General features: G+C 39.4%; 1 protein-coding gene across 2 annotated transcripts; it reads right to left on the bottom strand.

The window, feature by feature from the left end:
* Positions 1-10,203: 10,203 nt before the first annotated feature.
* Positions 10,204-17,808, bottom strand: LOC107766316 (wall-associated receptor kinase-like 8). Of its 2 annotated transcripts, XM_016585076.2 has the most exons (7): positions 17,588-17,807; positions 17,320-17,425; positions 15,463-15,697; positions 15,248-15,383; positions 15,031-15,152; positions 14,821-14,935; positions 10,204-10,671 (listed from the first exon to the last, which is right to left on the bottom strand). In XM_016585076.2, exons 3-7 carry the CDS (start codon positions 15,592-15,594, stop codon positions 10,358-10,360), a joined length of 819 nt encoding a protein of 272 aa, XP_016440562.2. In that variant the 5' UTR covers positions 15,595-15,697; positions 17,320-17,425; positions 17,588-17,807; the 3' UTR covers positions 10,204-10,357. The 2 variants fall into 2 exon arrangements, with proteins under 2 accessions (XP_016440562.2, XP_016440561.2); XM_016585075.2 differs by lacking the exon at positions 17,320-17,425 and having other exon boundaries at positions 17,588-17,808.
* Between the last annotated feature and the right edge of the window lie 816 nt (positions 17,809-18,624).

The following is an 18,624-nucleotide window of genomic DNA, read 5'->3' as shown; positions in this document are numbered from 1 at the left end:
TCTTAGAAAATTGGTGTATTCCTTCTTTTCTGATGGAAATAAGTGAACACAGATTTGTGTTTCTTTGACGTTTTCTGCATCTCCCAAGTTAACAACTTCTATTTCGTCTAGGTTGGACTTAGGTCTATTCTCAAAATTGTCAACTTCCTTAATAATCTCTTCTGGTTTGTTATCTTCCTCTGAATCTATGTCTGTTGTTGCGTTGTCTCGTTGCATGTCACAGTCATCGGTTCATCAAGATAAGTAATAGTAATGTTGTATAATTAAAGTAATAAGAGAAAAATAATAATAAGTGTCGAATCATAAGAAAAGTTAAAATGCTTTGATAAATTGCATAATTGTTCTTGAACATTGGAGATCTTATTGCGGGAATTAAAATGCAAAAATAAAATCATTTAGTAAATAAAAATAGTGCATGATGCTTGTTTAAGCCTTGCTACTCCGAGGCTCGTCGGGCTCTGGTTGTCCTGATGGTCCAGTTATTGATGCATGCCCCTCTGCTTACAGCCTGTATGGAAGGGCCTCCCCCCTCCTCCTCTAGAACAACACAACAGTCCATGTCATTGTCTTATAAGAACCAGTTCTTCACCGCTGCTAGTGCTTCTTCTTCATCTGACCCATAAATAATATCATCCGGTTGGAAGGTCTGCTCCAAATGTGGTATCGGCTGCTCCAGTGGATAGTAAGGGTCGCGCCATAGTGGCGACCAGTTGTTGAATTCTTCCCAGGTGTACTCGTATCCCAGACCGAAAGTTGTGCCATGTTTCTTGAATTTTATGGGTTTAGTGATTCCTTGGAAGTTCTTGCCAAGGTTACTTTCGATCTTGTTATCCCACCATTTGTCTTTCTCAACAGCATTTACCCGTTCAATGTGATGGTAAGTCTCTCCACCTAGTTTCCTTCTTCCTTCGATTGCCGGAATGGTCTGGAAACTGTATATAGGGTTGCTACCGTCACCGTGAATGATCACCTCCTGGTGATTCCATTCGAATTTTACCGCCTGGTATAGTGTTGACACTACGACCCCATCAGTATGAATCCATGGTCGTCCTAATAGCAGATTGTAAGATGCTGGCACGTCTATCACTTGGAAGTCAACATCGAACTAAGTTGGCCCCATTTGCAAACACAAACTAATTTTCCCAATAGTGGACCTCTGGGAACCGTCGAAGGCTTTTACATTTATGGATCCGTCCTTTATTTCATGCAGTCCCTTGCCCAATTTCTTGAGTATTACCAGCGAAAAAATGTGGAGACTAGAACCCCCGTCGATCAAGATCCTGGTGATAAAGTAGTCCTCGCATTGCACAGTGATGTGCAGTGCTATGTTGTGTCCTAACCCTTCAGGCGGTAGCTCATCCTCGTGAAAAGTAATCTTATGACTTTCCAATACATGTCCCACTATGTTGTCCATTTCACCACCAGTGATGTTGCTTGGAACGTATGCTTCACTCAGCCCCTTCAACAGAGCATTCTTGTGCGCCTCAAAATTTTGTACCAACGGTAGGATGGAGATTTGCGGTGGTGTTTTGTTCAACTAGTCGATGACCGAGTATTCCTTGGCCTGTATCTTTCTCCAAAGATCATCTAGACCTGTCTCAATGATGGGTGACCGATTGGAGGCCTGCTTGCTTGACTCAACTAGGTGTTCCGGGGTATAGACCCTAACAGTTCTTATCATACCCTGTGCGGCAACAGTTTCTTCGAACCTGACCTTGCCTTTCCTCCTTGCCTCGGCTGTATAGTCCCATGGTATAGCCTTTGTATGGAATGGTTTCATGGTCGACATTGCCACTAGGATCGGGGTGGATATCTTTACTCCGAACGGAGCATGGGCCTTGGCCGACAAAACTACAACTTCAAACAGCGTGGGTGTATTTGCTGGAGTCACAAATTCGACCTCAATTGGTGATGGTGTCTTTGCAGATGACGTTGCTTCAAACTCAAGAGGCACGGACATATTTACCTCGGTGTCCCGAGAGGGCTGAATCAGGACCACGATCATATTAAGAGTAACTATTGGCTTCTTTGGGTCATCACCCTCTACGATCAACCTGACTGATCCCTCGGGATCCCAATCATCCTCTATTTCAATCATGTGAACGCATCCACCCTTATGGTCTGGCAGAGGTTTATTGTAGACATTTGGAGTAGGTTCCTTTGCCACAATAATCTTGTTATCGATTAAAGCCTGGATCTTGTCTTTCAGAGAGTGACATTCGTCGATGGTATGTCCTTTCATGCCGGAATGGTATGCACAGGATTTGTTTAGGTTAACCCACTGAGAAGGGTTATCAGGAGTTGCAGCAGGGATGGGGGTGATGTAACCAGCAGGTTTGAGTCTTTCGTACAACTGGGCAATAGGTTCAACAATGGTTGTGTATTGTTTAGGAGGTCTACGATCGAAATTTGGTCAAGGTCTATGGAAGTTTTGGCGTGTAGGAGGTGATTGATAGTTGGATGGTTGAGCATTGTAGGCTTGGTAAACATGTGCGTGTTGAGAATATCTAGATGAAGTAGGCTGATATGTGGGAGGTGGAGGTGATTGATAAGGGGGTGGTGGAGTTTGGTAAGAGGGCGAGGGTGCTTGGTAGTTCGGAGTTGGTTGATATGTGAGTGGAGGTGTTGGATAAATTTGCTATTTGGCAGGAGATTTGGTTCTCTATGCAACCATTACAGTTCCTACATCCTTTTTCTTAGACACACCACCAGATTGCAAGGCTTTGTTTGTAGCTTGAAAGGCCTCAAAGTTTGTAACCATACCACTTTTAATGCCCTCTTCGATCATTTCACCCAGCTTGATAATGTCAGAAAATTTATGGCTCTCAATCAACATTAGCCTTTCATAATAGTACGGGTCTTGAGCCTGGACGAAGAATTTGTTCAGCTATTCCTCCTCTAAGGCGGGTCTGACCTTAGCAGCCTCGGACCTCATGCGAGTAGCATACTCACGAAATGTTTCTGTGGGCTTCTTCTTCAGATTCTGAATGTAGAACATATTCGGTGCATTCTCTGTGTTGAACCTGAACCTGTCCATGAATTCAGATGCCATGCCTACCCAGTTTGACCATTTCTTCGGATCTTGGCTAATGTACCAAGACAGAGCATCTCTTTTCAGACTCCTCATGAAAAGCTTCATGCAGATCCTCTCGTCTTTCCCTACTCCAACCAGCTTGTCACAGTATGTTCTCAAATGGACCCTTGGATCCCCTGTACCTTCAAACATCTCGAACTTAGGAGGTTTGTACCCCTCAGGCAGTTCGACATCGGGTTGTATGCAAAGATCTTCATAATTCAACCCTTAAATTCCCTTACTTCATTCAACGCCTTGAATCCAGCTAGTCAATTTCTTAAGTTCTTCAGCTAGGTTCTTGATGAGCGAGTATTTATCATCAGACTCGGGTGTGCTTGAGATGGGTTGGGTAGAGTGCGGCATGGTCTCTTCCACACCTCCTTTTGCCTACACCCCGTAAAGGGTATAAGGGAGCTTTTTCCAACTTAAAGTGACAATCGAAACAGAATTATTTATATTAAATCAGAGTCGCCACTTGGGATAATTTATGGTATCCCAAGTCACCGGTTTAAAATCCTGAATCGAGGAAGTCGACTCTTATTTACGGTCTGCAAACACAAAAATCCGGGTAAGGAATTCAGTTAACTCGGGAGAAGGTGTTAGGCATTCCCGAGTTCTGTGGTTCTAGCACGGTCGTTTGGATCATACTTGGCTTATTAGGATTGTCTAATTACTCATTTTAGAACCTATGTACTTTTACCTTTTACCACTTTTTAATTAAGAATATTATCTTGAAATGGGTCACGCGTACGTGTACCCATTTGTTTGGCGTGTCAAAATTGTGTCCAAACGGGTTTTTTCCTTAGATCGGTTTTTATCCAAACGGGTTTTTTCGGTAAGGTTTTTAACGAGGCAACAATTATGTGCTACCTGAGGATAATTCAACAGTATCCAAGGCTTCTTTGCAATCAACCTTGAATACTGGGGGGCATCACCCTCGGATGTTATGTGTTCGAGAAATATACCTAGTATCAATGGGTCTCGATAGGAAAATTTTGTAATGGGCCAAACGATCGTATGAACCGTGTCCATATAGATTAGACGAGTTCAACAAAACACGTACGCATGTATAAATTATTCAAAGAAGCATTCTCTTTTCTCGAACATCTCATGTTTCGAAGTAAATTTTCTACTATACGATTCATGTACTTGTGATTATGATATATTGTGCAAAACTAACACTTGTGAAAAATGGCTTAAGGGCCAAGTACAAGCATACCTTGAACACTCGGGGACTGCACACTCGAGCTATCTAGGTTCGAAATTATAAGACCTCAAAGAGGCATCCCTCGATATATAGGCCAAGGCCACCATGCTCGGGGACTAACACTTCGATCAAGTTTGAAGTGTTATCGGGAAATAAGTCCAAGAGACAAACCCGAAGATTACAGCCATATGAAAGGCTACAGCCACATTAAAGGCTACGGCCGTATTAAAGGCTACGGCCAAAATAAAACGGCTCAGAGATGTCCGACACCCGCTATAAACAAAAGACCTTCAAACACTTTGAAAAATCAGTTAAATAAGGATACCCTCAGCAAATCAAATAAAAAAGGGCTTCGATAAAATCAGCCCTCGAATAATTTAAAGGCTTCGATAAATATCAACTTTTGAATAAACCTTAAGGGGTATCAAAATATCTTAACGCAAACACATTAAGGCACAAAATGAAAAATAGGATTCCGATCATCGGTCCCTCGAAAAACCCAATGGGTATAAAAAACTTAAGCTAAGGCATAAGAAATTTTCACTAAGTCTTTTAGCCAAAAAGAGAAAAATAATAGCCATTTTTAGAGGCCAAATTGGCCTGACCTAAAGAGCCTAAGGGCCGATTTAAAGAGCCTAAGGACCGATATAAAATCCTAAGGGACAAAATAAAAGGCCTAAGGTCCAATACAATTAGGGTTCGAGACCTCATCCTCACTCGATTCGAACCTAAGGGTTACGCTATTCCAAGCTCAAACAAATGTCAACTACAACTCAAAGATTCACCTAAATGGTATATAGCGGTAAGATCAAAAAACTTAACAATCATCTGATAAAAACCTACACGTTCACTTTATCCTAAATTCAGGATTCATTCAAACTTGATTGTTTAAGATAACACATCTATCAGTTCGATCGAGCCACCCCCGGGATAAGGTCTCTAATAGATTTCGAATTCAGGGGCTTACCCTCGTATAACCCAAAAACTTAAGGGTCCAAAACTTAAGGATTTACTTTGGTTATGAGTTGAAAATAATAAAATCACAGCAATAAAAGTTTCAACGTTTCCGATAAAGACAAAGAAACATATGAAGGCATCAAAGAAAAAAATTTATGAAGACATCAAAAAGAAATTTTCTATTATGTCAAAAAACATGTACAAGAGGCTAGTCAAAGCCTTACAAAAGAGAAAAGAAAAGAAGTTAGAATTTAACTACGGTCGGGGCTAGTTCCCCCAGGACCATCTTCCTCCCGAGTAGCTTCTCCAGGAGCATTTTCTTCAACGACCTCATCTCCATCTTCTCCACTTTTGGACCCGCCTCGTCTGCCTCAGTGTCATCATCATCATCATCGGAAGAGGCGAGTTGCCTGGCTTTGGTTTAAAGCTCTTTGGCACGAGCAATTTAATTAAAGAGGTCAAAACCTTGAGCATGAATTTCCTCGAGGGTTTACCTCCGGGATTGACACTTTGCCAAATCACTATGCCACTGCTCCTGATCGGAAGCCTCCATTAGCTGAGTTTGGGTAGCTTCAGCATCGGCCTGGTACATGGCAATGGACTTGTCCGCCATGACCTTGGTCTTATCATCCTCCGCCTTTGGCCCTAGCGAGCCTAGCTTCGAGTTCTTCGACCCTCTTGGCCTGGGCCGAACTATTCTCTCTAAGGCCTTGGAGTTGGGCCTTGGCCGAAGATATTTTGGCCAAAGCGGCCTCCCTTTTCGCAGCAAGACGATCCATTCTATCTTTCCACTGATCATAGTCGGCCTTGACCTGATCGACCTCTGCCCGGAGTAGCTTGATTTTCTTCACCTTCTGCTGCAGCTAATATATCGAAGTATTAGCTATCACAGTCGAGTTGATTCCATACTTTATCAGAAGGGTGGTTACCTGCTTGTCTAACTTGGCCTCCACTTCATGAGCCTTGGCTAGATTTGCTTAAAGATTCTTTATGACTCATCCTTTTGGCCACAAAGTATATTCAGGGCATTTCTCTCTTCCGAGACCTTTTGGAGTTCGGCTTCACTAACAAAGGTCAGTTCAGAATTCGGCAGAGGCCTATATAAAGAAGAATCCACAAGTTAGATTTGTGAAGAAAGAAGCAAAGGAAAGTAACCAAAAAGCAACTGGTACTTACCTTGAAAAAAAGACGTTGGGCTTCTGCCATAAGGATTGGAGCATCAATAATATTAGAGGCGTCATCGACCCCACAAAGCAATCCCAGAAAGGATCACCTATGCTAGAGCCTCCGCTGACCTCAGGGGTCTTCAGCCTTTAGGCATCCCTTATTGCTTCTTCATAAAAGACCGGCATTGAAGGTAGTTGACATATTGCCATGGCTCTGTCCGATCTTCTGAGTTTTAGAACCGACCCCGCCCGGTGTAGAAGTTGATGATCGAGAAATCACCTCGACCTCATGAGACCTGGGGTTCACCCCTGAGTTTTTCTTCAAAGCCTCCTCGACGCAAGGCTCGGTTATAGCAGGTGGGAGCTCGGAATGTGGGGCGACCTCGACGGCCTTCCGAGGGCGGACTATCAACATCGAAGTGTCTTCTTCTTCATCTTGGTCTCTCAACTTTTGGACCGTTTCCGCCTAAAGACCGACCATATTTCTCCTCACCTATTGAGGTTTGGGTTTGGGAACCTCGGATTATGAGAGATCCTTTCTCTTCTTATCCTTTTCAGGCCTCAGAGCCGGGGACTTGGCTTCTACGCCTTCACTTGAGGGCCTCAGAATGGGATGAAAGATTAGTAATGAAGAAAATATGTAATTACTTCGGAATACATAAGAAGAAATCCTTACCATGGTTCTTGGCCTCTCACATGCCCTTGGCCAAATCCTCCACGCTCGTTCAACACGAGTCGAAGTAGAGGCGAGCTTTTGGATCCAGTCTTCAAAATCGGGCACCTCCTGAGGCATCCAAGGGACAGTTGTATGATTAAAGAAAAATGTTAGGCAAAATCAAAAGAAATATGAAGATCGAAAATTAAAATATCATTTACGTTTGAGATTTCATTCCTCAGGGAATGGCATCTTTTCCTTCGGTATTATATCGCAGGTCCTCACCTAGATGAATCGGCTCATCTAGCCTCAACTTTATCCTCGTCGATGCTAGAGAATAGAGTCTTTGTTGCTCGACAGTGAATATTAACTAGCCCTCGGTAGAGTCGAGGCCGGTACAACCGTATAAGATGATCCAGAGTGAACTCTAACCCTTCGGCCTCGTTGGAGAAGAAGCGCAACATTATCACTAAGCGCCAAAGTGAAGAATAGAGCTGACCGAGGGTGACTTCATACCTCCTGCAGAAGTCAAAAATCACCGGGTCGATGGGATACAGTGTGAAGGGGTAAGTGTAAACACTTAAGAACCTGTTCACGTGTGTGGTGATGCTCTCTTCAGGTGAAGAAATGTGCACTACTACCCCCGAACCCCAGTTGCAGTCCGTCTTCATAGCCTCGACATGACCCTCGGTAATCGAGCACATGTACATCAACACGTATTCGCACCGGCCCGACACCGATGAGGGGTTCTCGACTTTAAAGTCAGATTTGAGAACGCATGGGCCAGGAACGTATTCATAGGGGGACGGTTCTACCAGCGTTTTATCACCGGCCGGCCGGAAAGAAGAAGATGAAGCTTTCTCTTTTTGCGGCATAGTCTTGGAGGTCTTCGCCATTTTTAGATTTGTAAAAGGTGGAAAGGTATGAAATTAGTAGCTCCGGTTGAAGCAACGGTGGTGTAACTGGCGCCGACGAGAGAAATATGAGAAGAATTGGGGAGTTAAGAGTTCCTAATCAAAGCAAGGTAAAGTTTGGATCAAGGAAGGAGGTGATATTTATAGGTTTGAGGTGACGGTTCGGTGATACTAGTGGCCGACCGACAATTAACATTCGTTGATGGTTTTTGGGAACTGAACTGAGGGGACGTTTCAGTCGCATCCATCGCTTACGTCACGAAGACGACGTCATGATCGAGGTACAGGGGAATTGAGGCTCAAAACGTTTCATATCATTTCACTCTAAAAAACGCGAGGACTATCGGTATACGGTTAAAATCGACCACGTCCAATTTTATGGGCTTGAGCATCTACCTTGAGATTAAGTCCCGATCAAGGAGACTGAACGATCGATCGGGCAAGATCGACATCGAGTAACGGAACAATGAGATATCCGCAATCGACCACAAATCTCGGCGGGAATCTCGGGATTGACAAAACCCTTAACGGTTATTAATATCAATCATGTATTTTGTTTTTGAAATTAGAGTTATACCTTATTTAGGATTCCTCTACTATATAAAGAGGAACCCTGATCATTTGTAAGATCATATGAACCACATACGCAATTGCTGAGAAATAATAAACACTCAGCTCTTTTACTTGTGTATAATCTCCCACTGTTCTTACTGTTCTTGTTGTTCTTATTGTTCTTGACACTTGATCTCGAGCCTATACCAAACCGAGGTCGATAACTTGCAAACTGCACTGGTTTGATTCATTTTAATCGCGTTATTCATTTATTTATTTAGCCATTTATCAATTGACATTGAATCAGATCACGTATCCTTATAACCACATTACAAGTTTAATTGTTACTCGTATTTCAAGATAAACAGTTCTATAGTGCCACATGTGTTTATAAGAGTTGTACCATAATAGTACATGAACGAGACGCCATAATCGACTTGTAGCATTGATTATGATAGAATTTATAGTAATCATGGGCATAGATCGGCTCTACTCATGTAATGCCAATCTGGATGGTCGAACCAAAGCTGTTAGTTTTGAGTTTTCGAATGAACCGGAAAGGAATATTCCTATATCTATGGGTAGGTTTTTATTCACTATCTTCGGGCAATGAAGATGATCACCAAAAGGTATATCTACCATTTAGTTCGAGTCATGGTTACCGAGATTGTGAATGATTTTCGTAAGTCTTTCTTGACGAGCTTCCCCAATTTCCATCCAACAGAGTGATTGATTTTGGGATTGATATTCTGCCCGAACACGCAATATACTTTCCACCATACAGAATGGCCCCAAGAGAATTAAAGGAATTCAAAATAGTTGAAGGATATTTCGGAGGAGTTTCATAAGACTTAGTGTGTCACTGTGGGGTGCACCAATCCTATTTGTTTGAAGAAAAGATGATTCGTTGAGAATGTATATCGACTATCGGCAACTCAACAAAGTCACGATCAAAAACAAGTATCCATGACACGTTTGTGCTAGTATTTATTGACGACAACCATCTTGTGTGACACAGAACTTTCTCATCTCCACCTCTTCTGTGAGGGCTCTCTCATCATTCCTATTTCACTCTTTCAAACCCAAAACTTCCTCAATACAGTCAAAAATCTGATATCAAATAGTTGAATTCATGAGGATTCCCCTAATTCCTATGCAGGAATTTTTTTATATCTTTCAAGATGTGTTTTTGTTTTGTCAGTTAATATTATGACGGAGAAGAACATGTGTGGAAGTGATGATAAAATGATATTTTACTGTTTGGGTAGTCTTTACTCTTTACTCCGTAGGTTAGCCATGGTAAAAACTTGCCCACATGCAACATTTATATCAAACCAAACAATTTTAAACTTAATAGTTAATAATTGTGCAAATACATCACGGAATCATATCATTAAGTTGGTTTTAATTTTTTTACTCTAGCCATATCTGCCAAATCGACGCCATTCAGAGACTTTTATCATGTTTGTGTTTACCAAGTAGATGTGCTAAATTGGAAAATTTCAAGTAGATTGCGTAGACGTGTGCAAGTAGGAGCATTAACAACAACAACAATCCAGTATAATCCCACTGGTGGGATCTGGGAAGGGTAATGTGTACGCAGACCTTACCCCTACCCTGGGTTAGAGAGGTTGTTTCCGATAGACCCTCGGTATCCTTCCCTCCAAGAACTCATATCCGCAATAATTTGCTTAAAGAATTGGAAAATCTCCAATTCCTAGGTCAGTAAAACAAATCATTTGGAGATCATTCACAAAGTTCCACCACTGCCATGCAACAACCTTAGCAATTTAGTTTATACAAAAGTTAAAAGTAGCTAAGCAAAGGGGCAGCTTATTCTATTTTGGCCTCGTTTTCATCTCTTTTTCGTTTCCCCCCGACCCTCCTCAGTTTTACCAAAGTGTCAAAAACACTTTTCATTGTTGGCCTATTGCCTGGATCAAGATCCAGGCAACAGCAAGTCAGCTTTGAGATTTCTGCTGCAGTTTGATAATCAACCTCTTCGAAGCATTCATGAACCAAAAAATTTCCGCCAGGTTTATCCTCATTTGGGTCAGGAAGATGACAAGAATCAAACTTCGTTTTAGATATTAACTCCATCAGTAGAAGACCAAATATGTAAACATCAGATTTCAATGTCCGCTTACCTGCATTGAACCAGCAAAATAAGAATAGAACTTTTTAGCAAAGAGCAGATAAATTCCACGATATGCATACATAAAAACAACAAATACAATTAAATTTCTCCACATGGGGAAAGCTTAAGAGTCATAGGTTCTTCATACAGATTTCTTTTCCCTAGTTCTTAACAACAACAAAAAACCCAATGTAATCTCACAAGTGGGGCCTGGGAATGGTAGTGTGTACGCAAACCATACACCTACCTTGTGAAGGTAGAGAGGCTTTTACCTAGTTTTTACTTTCAGACAAATACATAAAAATACGAGGACTTGGCATTCTCAGCTGAGTCTTGGCTTAATGCCCACTAATGAACAATGTACAAGAAAAAGGTCCACAACATGATGTTAGTATAGATTTCATCAAGAAAGAAAGGAGGGGGGGGGGGGGGAATAGAGAGAGAGAGAGAGAGGATAGAGATGATTTCTTATTTCAGAAATTTCACCATTTTGCCTCCAAATTGACCAACAGGAAACCTGAAATATTGTAGTTATGTAGCCCACAAGATTGCTATATCACATAGGTGGAAGCGAAAACTTCTCTATAAAAATTAGCAATCTTATAAGGAGGGTCCAATTATAAGAATGGACCACTTTAATAGCTGCTCATTCCACCATCAAGGTAGGCAATGGAATGGAAAGACTTTTTTGGAGTGACAATTGGTTAGAACATGGTCCTCTTAGAGAATTATTCCCCATCTGTTCAACATAGCAACATCAAAAGAAGCAAGGTTAGATACAACATGGGGACAGGAAGGATGGAATGTTATTTTCAGGAGGTTTTTTGAATGACTGGGAGCATATGAGAGCTGTGGAGCTCTACAAGACCTTGGACGCTTTTCAAGGTTTCAGTGATTCTGAAGATACACTGATTTGGAACCTCAACAGGGATGGGAACCTCACTGTTAAATATGCTTACTTGGTTTCCTCTAAGTGTTTTAGTTCCATCTTCCTGAGTCGAGAGTCTATCGGAAACAGTCTCTTTGCCCTATCGGGGTAGGGGTAAGGTTTGCGTACACACTACCCTCCCCAGACCCCACTTAGTGGGACTTTTACTGGGTCGTGGTTGTTGTTGGTTGCCTCTAAGTGCAGCAGCAACAACAACAAAAAACCCAAACAGTTTATTTGATTTTTTTAGTGTATATTTCAGTATATAAAATTAATTATTATACATATGTTATATTTCAGTTTATTTGATTAATTTTATATGTATTTCGTTTTAGAAAATTAATTTTATATATATGTGTTATATTTTAGTTTATTTGATTTTTTTTTAATGTGTATTTCAGTTTATAAAATTAATTATTATATATATTATATGTATTTTCAGTTTATTTGATTATGTATTTTCTTATATCTTAATAGGGATTTTAAAATGTCTCAAAGTTCGAAAGAGAAAGACCCGGCCTATTGATATGGCGATAGAGTTAATGAGAAGAATACAAATGTTGTATGCAAGTTTTGTAACAAGATTACAACGGGTGGAATTCATCGCTTTAAATTCCATCTTATTGGTGGCAATAGAAACGTCACAAATTGTCCAAAATGCCCACCAGAGGTGAGGGATGAAATAAAGAATTTTGTTGAGAAGAAGGAGCAAAAAAATCAAATGAGTCATCAACCATTGGTGACCAATCTTGATGATGATGATAATATTGAAGAATTGTCACTTCTAATAAAACGGGGAAGAGATGCAATCTCTTCAAGCCATGGATCGGCGGGTACGAATAGGAGTAAAGGTCCTATAGATTGCTATTTCCCAAAGAAGCCGGAAGCAAAGAGCGGTGGAAAAGATATACAAAAAATTGCTAAGGACATTTTGAGGGATCGTGCAGTTAGAGCTTTTGCACGATGGGTCTATGATGTTGGGCTCCCCTTCAATTGTGTCAACTATACTGACACTTTTGCAATAATGTCCTTCATGCTCTTAAAATTGGTGGCTCTTTGGTTAAAGTACTCTGTTTGGTGGATGGGGAGCAAAAACCACCAATGGGCTACCTCCATGAAGCTATGAATGGGGCCAAGGAGGCTATTCAAGCATCATTCACTAATGAGCAAAAATATGCAAAGGTCTTTCATATCATTGATGAAAGATGGAGTGAGCAATTTCATAGATCTTTGCATGCAGCTGGACTTATTCTGAACCCGTCACTCTTTTATGATCAGCATGAGAATAATTCATTGGCTAGAGAAGTGTGGACAGGATTCCATGAGGTTGTTATCAAGTTGACCCCATATGAAGACTTGCAAGAAAAGATAGTAGATCAGCTTGCTATTTACAAGGCAGCTGAAGGACTTTTTAAGCTCCGACTTGCTATTAAACAAAGACAAAGTCGCCAGGTAACCATGTGCTTCTATATTTTATAGCTCTAACTTTAATGTATTTTTTATACTTATTAACTCTTGAATATTTTTTGTCACTTCTATAGTTGAGTGGTGGGACCAATATGGTGTAGAGCCTCCGGATTTACAGACTTTCGCCAACAGAGTTCTAAGTTTAACTTGTAGCTCATCCGGATGTGAAAGGAACTAGAGCGTTTTTGAACACACGAGAAATAAAAAGAATTATTTCGTGTTTTGAAATAAAGTAAATTATATCTCATTGTCCCAACTCCTACTAATTAGTTGACACATCTTGTTTGCAGATTCATACAAAGAAGAGGAATCAACTAACCTTGAAGCGCCTCCATAATCTAGTGTTCATAAAATACAATAGAGCATTGAGGCGTCGCTACAACCATCGCAATCTAATTGATCCAATTCTTTTGGACAATATTGATGAGGCTAATGAGTGGCTAACCGGATAACCGGAGTCCCCAAAAATTGTGAAGATGAAGAAGTATTTGAAGGCGACTCTAATTTCAGTTGGGGTGATGTTGCGGTTGCTAGTGGAGTTGGGGAGAATCCTTATGGTTTAAGGGGGAATACTTCAAGTTCAAGCTCGATTAGGAAGGGAAAAAGTGTGGCTACTACAAGTCAATCTCTATCCCTAATTGATAAAGATGAAAGTGATCATGAAGAGGAAGAGGAAGGGGAAGAAGAAGATGACGAGCAATATGAAGATAACAGAGGAATTCAAGATTTTGACAATCTTGAATAAGAACAAGAAGAGTAGAAGAATAAGATGTTTATTCTAGTAATTTAGTAGCTTTGATTTTGCTTGTCCTATGGTTTGTGGAGGATTTGGTGGTACCTAGTACCTACTTTTGAGTTTTTAAATTGAATTTTTTGATTATTTATAATTTTATATTGTGCCTTTGCAAGGTTTACATTATGTTTTTTTAAGAATCACGCTTCACTTTAATAAAGCATGCACTTCGCTTTTGAAGCGAGGCGAGCCCCTATCGCTTTTTTGCACTTCTCGCTCTTAAAAACACTGTGTTGGACAATCTGGACGGAGAGAAATTCAAGAATTTTTGAAGACAGAAGCAAAAACTCCTTACAGAATGTTAAAGTGAATTGTTTCCTTTTGTTTCATTTCTGGTGTAAACAAAGCTTTGTAGAGGAGGCAGAATCATTAGTAGATTTGATAGGTGCTATGTAACCTTAGGTTAACATAGCTGGGGTATGCTCTTTTTGTAAATATAGCTTGGCACTACTTTTGTGCTGTTTTTTGGTCTAACTAATATATTTAACCAAGTTACCATTCACAAAAAGAAGAATGGACCAAAATGTTGATTTCTCAAGAAAAATAGTATTTTATGGCATCGGGAACTAAGAAATGCAAGAAAGCAGATTTCAAGGATGTGAACCGCGGTTACAAGTACTCCTCCCCGACTAAAGTTACAGATATATTTCACATGTATGCTCTCGCTTTCATTACACTGTCTTAGGTTTCAGCTTTAGTTATTTTGGTCTTGTGTCACAGTTCCACTTAGAGATTGTCTTGTCTGACAACTAAGCCTAACTAGCTCTTAATGAGATATTTAGGAGAAAGGAAAAAGGGAAAAGTGCAAAGAAATAGAAATAGAAAAAAAAAGTAGTGGGCTTTAATATGGATCTGGAACTCAAATAACACAGTAGATGAATCATTGTGTATCATGCATCAACAGACAATTATAGAAAAATCTTTGTCTATAACATGAAACATCAGATATGATGAAGTCTGAGTAAACATGCCTTTTGAAATAATCTCTGGAGTACCCCTGCCAACAAGATACTTTAAAGCAATTTCAGAATCCTCGTTGACAACTGTGTCAATGTTACCAAAGTCAAACACTTTAATACTCACTTCCTGCAAGCCAAAGCAATGTAGTAACGCGTTAAGAATCTCCAGATTTCTATAGGAAATTTTAAAGTCAAGAAGACAATGAAGGGCTTAAACTCAACCTTATCAATCATAATGCATGAAGCAGTGACACTACCAACTGCAATCTTCTTTTTATGCAACCATGTCAAGAGGTCTGCAAGTTGAGTTGCCACATTTATCCGCTTTTCCCATCCAAAGTCATCTGACGAACAAGAAAAAGAGATGAAGAATATGCAAAAGCACGCAAAATTCACACTAAACAGCCATTCAACATAATACTTGAGGTAAGTAAAATACCAGCCAGAAGCACATCAGACAAAACCGTGGTAAATTCTTCATCATAGACAGCTGCAAGTCTCTTCTCGCAACAGTACCTAGACAACTTCACCAAATATTGATGTGCATTTGCTGTTTCATATAACTCCATCTCATCCTACAGAAAACCCTCGACATCATTCACTCAACCCAATACAATAGACAAGAAAATCAAATTAAAATGTATCTACACATACACAAAATTGAAATGGACGATGAACATGTATTAAATGCGCAGGAAGGTGAAGATCCCATGTTTTAACAATCACTGATCGTTTTACAGATCCTTCAGTAATGGTTCCACGGAACAATCTGCCTGACTGGGTCATCTGAATCAAGTTCTCGGTTTTGAAGTCAGTAATCTTTTCTAACTCGGAGTAGCTGCAAGGCTTCACGACACCATCTATCACCGGCAGAATTGGGAACTTATAGCTGCACTTGACAACCAGAGAAGACAGTCAGAGAAGAAACACTAACACCGTGAACGTGTAGCTTTGAGAAGTGCAGCCAAATGAAATGGACATTTTCAGGTCAAAGAGAAAGCTGGAGTAAGTAACCATTGGTCTTAGATAATAGAAAGGGTGGTTCTCGTCAGTCTTTGTATCTATTTAATTGCATCAGTAGGTGTGAAGGGTTTTGCAAAAAGAGATAAGGAAGAACTATTTGAAGCTTGCAAAGGTTATTCCGTGAGTTTTAAACCAAAATCATTCCTATTATTTTAGTCAAACTTCCACTACGTCCTAATATTTCAGTTAACTGAAAAATCCTTAAGTGTTCCAAAGTTGACCAAAAACATCCCTCTCTTGAAATTTTCATCCATTTCTAACGGCTGTTTTGTTTCTCATGTGACCCCCTCCTTTTTTCCCCCTTCTCCCACAGTTTCTGAAAGAACAAAACCGTGATGTGCAAACCTTAACCCCCAGTCTCTCTTATCTACGTCTCATTTCACTCTATCATCTTTCCTTTTTCTTTGTGTACTTGCAGGCTATTTGAATATCATATTCTCCATTTTAATTTTTTCTCTATTCTCTTATAGCAGTTTTGACCATCTTATTATTTGAATCACGCACTACTTCTGCTTATTAGGCCAGCTTGTTTTTTAAATTGGTGCTTAATATACTTACCACTGCAGGAATAAAAAGTAATCTGTAGCTTGCATGAAGACCAGCTTATATATTGGGTTTAGGATTTCTCGATAACGTAATCTGTGTTGACATCCAATTTTGTACTTTACTTACAAATACCTTATAGTCCACCTTCTTTTTTTGAGAAGGAAGCTACTTCACTTCTTTTCTTACCTTTGAATTCAGTTCTTTATGTTCATGGTAGTCCTTTTGATCTCATCTCCTTTTATTACGAGGAACTATTTCTTACTCTCAATCACTTCCAACCGTCACAATGGACAACAGATCTAAAAACATGGCAACTGGGGCAAGGTTTGCGTACACAATACCCTTCCATGCCTCACTTGTGGGAATACACTGGTATATTATTAATGTTGAATAATTATAAGTACAATTATACGGATAATTAAAAGAATAATTATACGAACAAATGAATTAAAAGATAATAATTCATAGAGGTAAAAGTCACGTGCATTCAAAACCATCTTAAACTTTGATTCAGATGCAAAGATGCAGTTATAAGCTCCTAGTTTTCTCAAACTAAATAAGTAGTCGCTCTATTCCAACTTATGTGACATAGTTTAACTGAACATGGAATTTAAGAAACAAAGACTTTTGAATTTTTTGGGTCTTAAATTTTACATAACATTCGTGAAGTTCAAAGTTGGGTTTATTTCAAATATAGAAATGTATCATTCTTTTGGGAAGAAACTAACAAGAAAAGAGTGTCACGCAAACAAGAATGAGGGAGTACCGTATTTTCTATAGCTAACCATTATCACTTTGTTAACAATAATATTTGCTTTTAGTCAAAGCAAGACGAAACTCTCGGCCTGCACTACAGCAAAGGTGCCTTTAACAACAACAACAACAACCCAGCATAATGCCACTTAGTGGGGTCTGGGGAGGATAGTGGTACGCAAAACTTACCCCTACCCTGGGTAGAGAGGCAGGTTGTTTCCAAATAGACCCCGGCATACTCGAACTCACAAACTCTTGGTTGGAAGTGAAGCTGCTTACCATCATAGCAACCCCTCTTGTCACAAGATAAAACGAAATAAGCACAGTGAGAGAGGCGAGCAGAACATAATATCGCCCATATACCAATAGCGATTACTTAAACTCAATCAAAAGGAACTATCACCAGCGCAATGGAATTACAAAATACAGCAAGAGAGAGAGAGAGGAGAGAAAAAACCTAGAGTACTGCTGGCATAATACACGAAAATTCTGTCGTCGATGGTGATTTACTTCTGGGGTAGAATAAGGGTTAGCCCAATCTGGAGACTCATACTCGTTGAAAGGTTGGTAAAAATAAGGACTGTAACAACATTGTTTCATTTGTCCACTGATGTGTAGTTGGAGGCTGATTTCTCCAAGTCTTTGTTGACTCTCCTGCTTTTCATTTTGAAATCTTCTAACATTCCTTTCACTCCATGCATGGTATACTGTTGCAGCAAATAGCCATGCTAGTACTTGGCCTTTAGCTCTGCTTCCTCTACACCTCTTTGCCATCCAATATACCTCCTCATTCCATGTTTTAAGAGTTCTGTTTTCATTCATCCACTTCAATAAAGAATACCAGATATCTCTTGTATATTTACATTCAAAAGAATAGGTGGAAACTAGGGTCCCTTCTTCCCGTGGGACTGAAAGACTTTTAACATTTCCTAAATTTTTGTGGAGCAAAAAAGAAATATAGCAAGTATTTGTTATGAAATAAAAGAAATATGAAAAAATAATGTAATTAACTAGAACTTAACATTGAAGAAAATCTTCTATCTACTATTTTTAGTCGCATCAATTAGTATAAAACATATAAAAAATAAAAAATTATTAAAAAATCGTAATTGATGGTATACTAAATTCGGTATTTGTTCAAATTATCAAAATGAATGTTATTTCATTGATACAATAGTTAAATTCAATATATTTGAAACATATAAAGATGATGAATTCAATTTAATAAGCCATATAGTATTTGGAGTTACAATTTTATTATTATTATTATTATTATTATTATTGTTGTTGTTATTGTTATTGTTATATAAGATACAAAATATGTTATATTATTATCTATCACCTAACATCTCTTTAGTAATATATTATATTCAAAATATCATAATATAAGAAAATAATAAATTATTAATTAATTATAAATTTGGACAAACACATCTTTTTACACAACTAAGCGCAGAGTCTTTCGGTTGGTATAAATGAAGTATAGAGAGTTTA

Source organism: Nicotiana tabacum, chromosome 9 (genome assembly GCF_000715075.1).
Source record: "Nicotiana tabacum cultivar K326 chromosome 9, ASM71507v2, whole genome shotgun sequence".
NCBI lineage: Eukaryota > Viridiplantae > Streptophyta > Magnoliopsida > Solanales > Solanaceae > Nicotiana > Nicotiana tabacum.
Note: the sequence above shows the minus strand (reverse complement) of the source record. Positions and strands in the feature narration are given on the sequence as shown.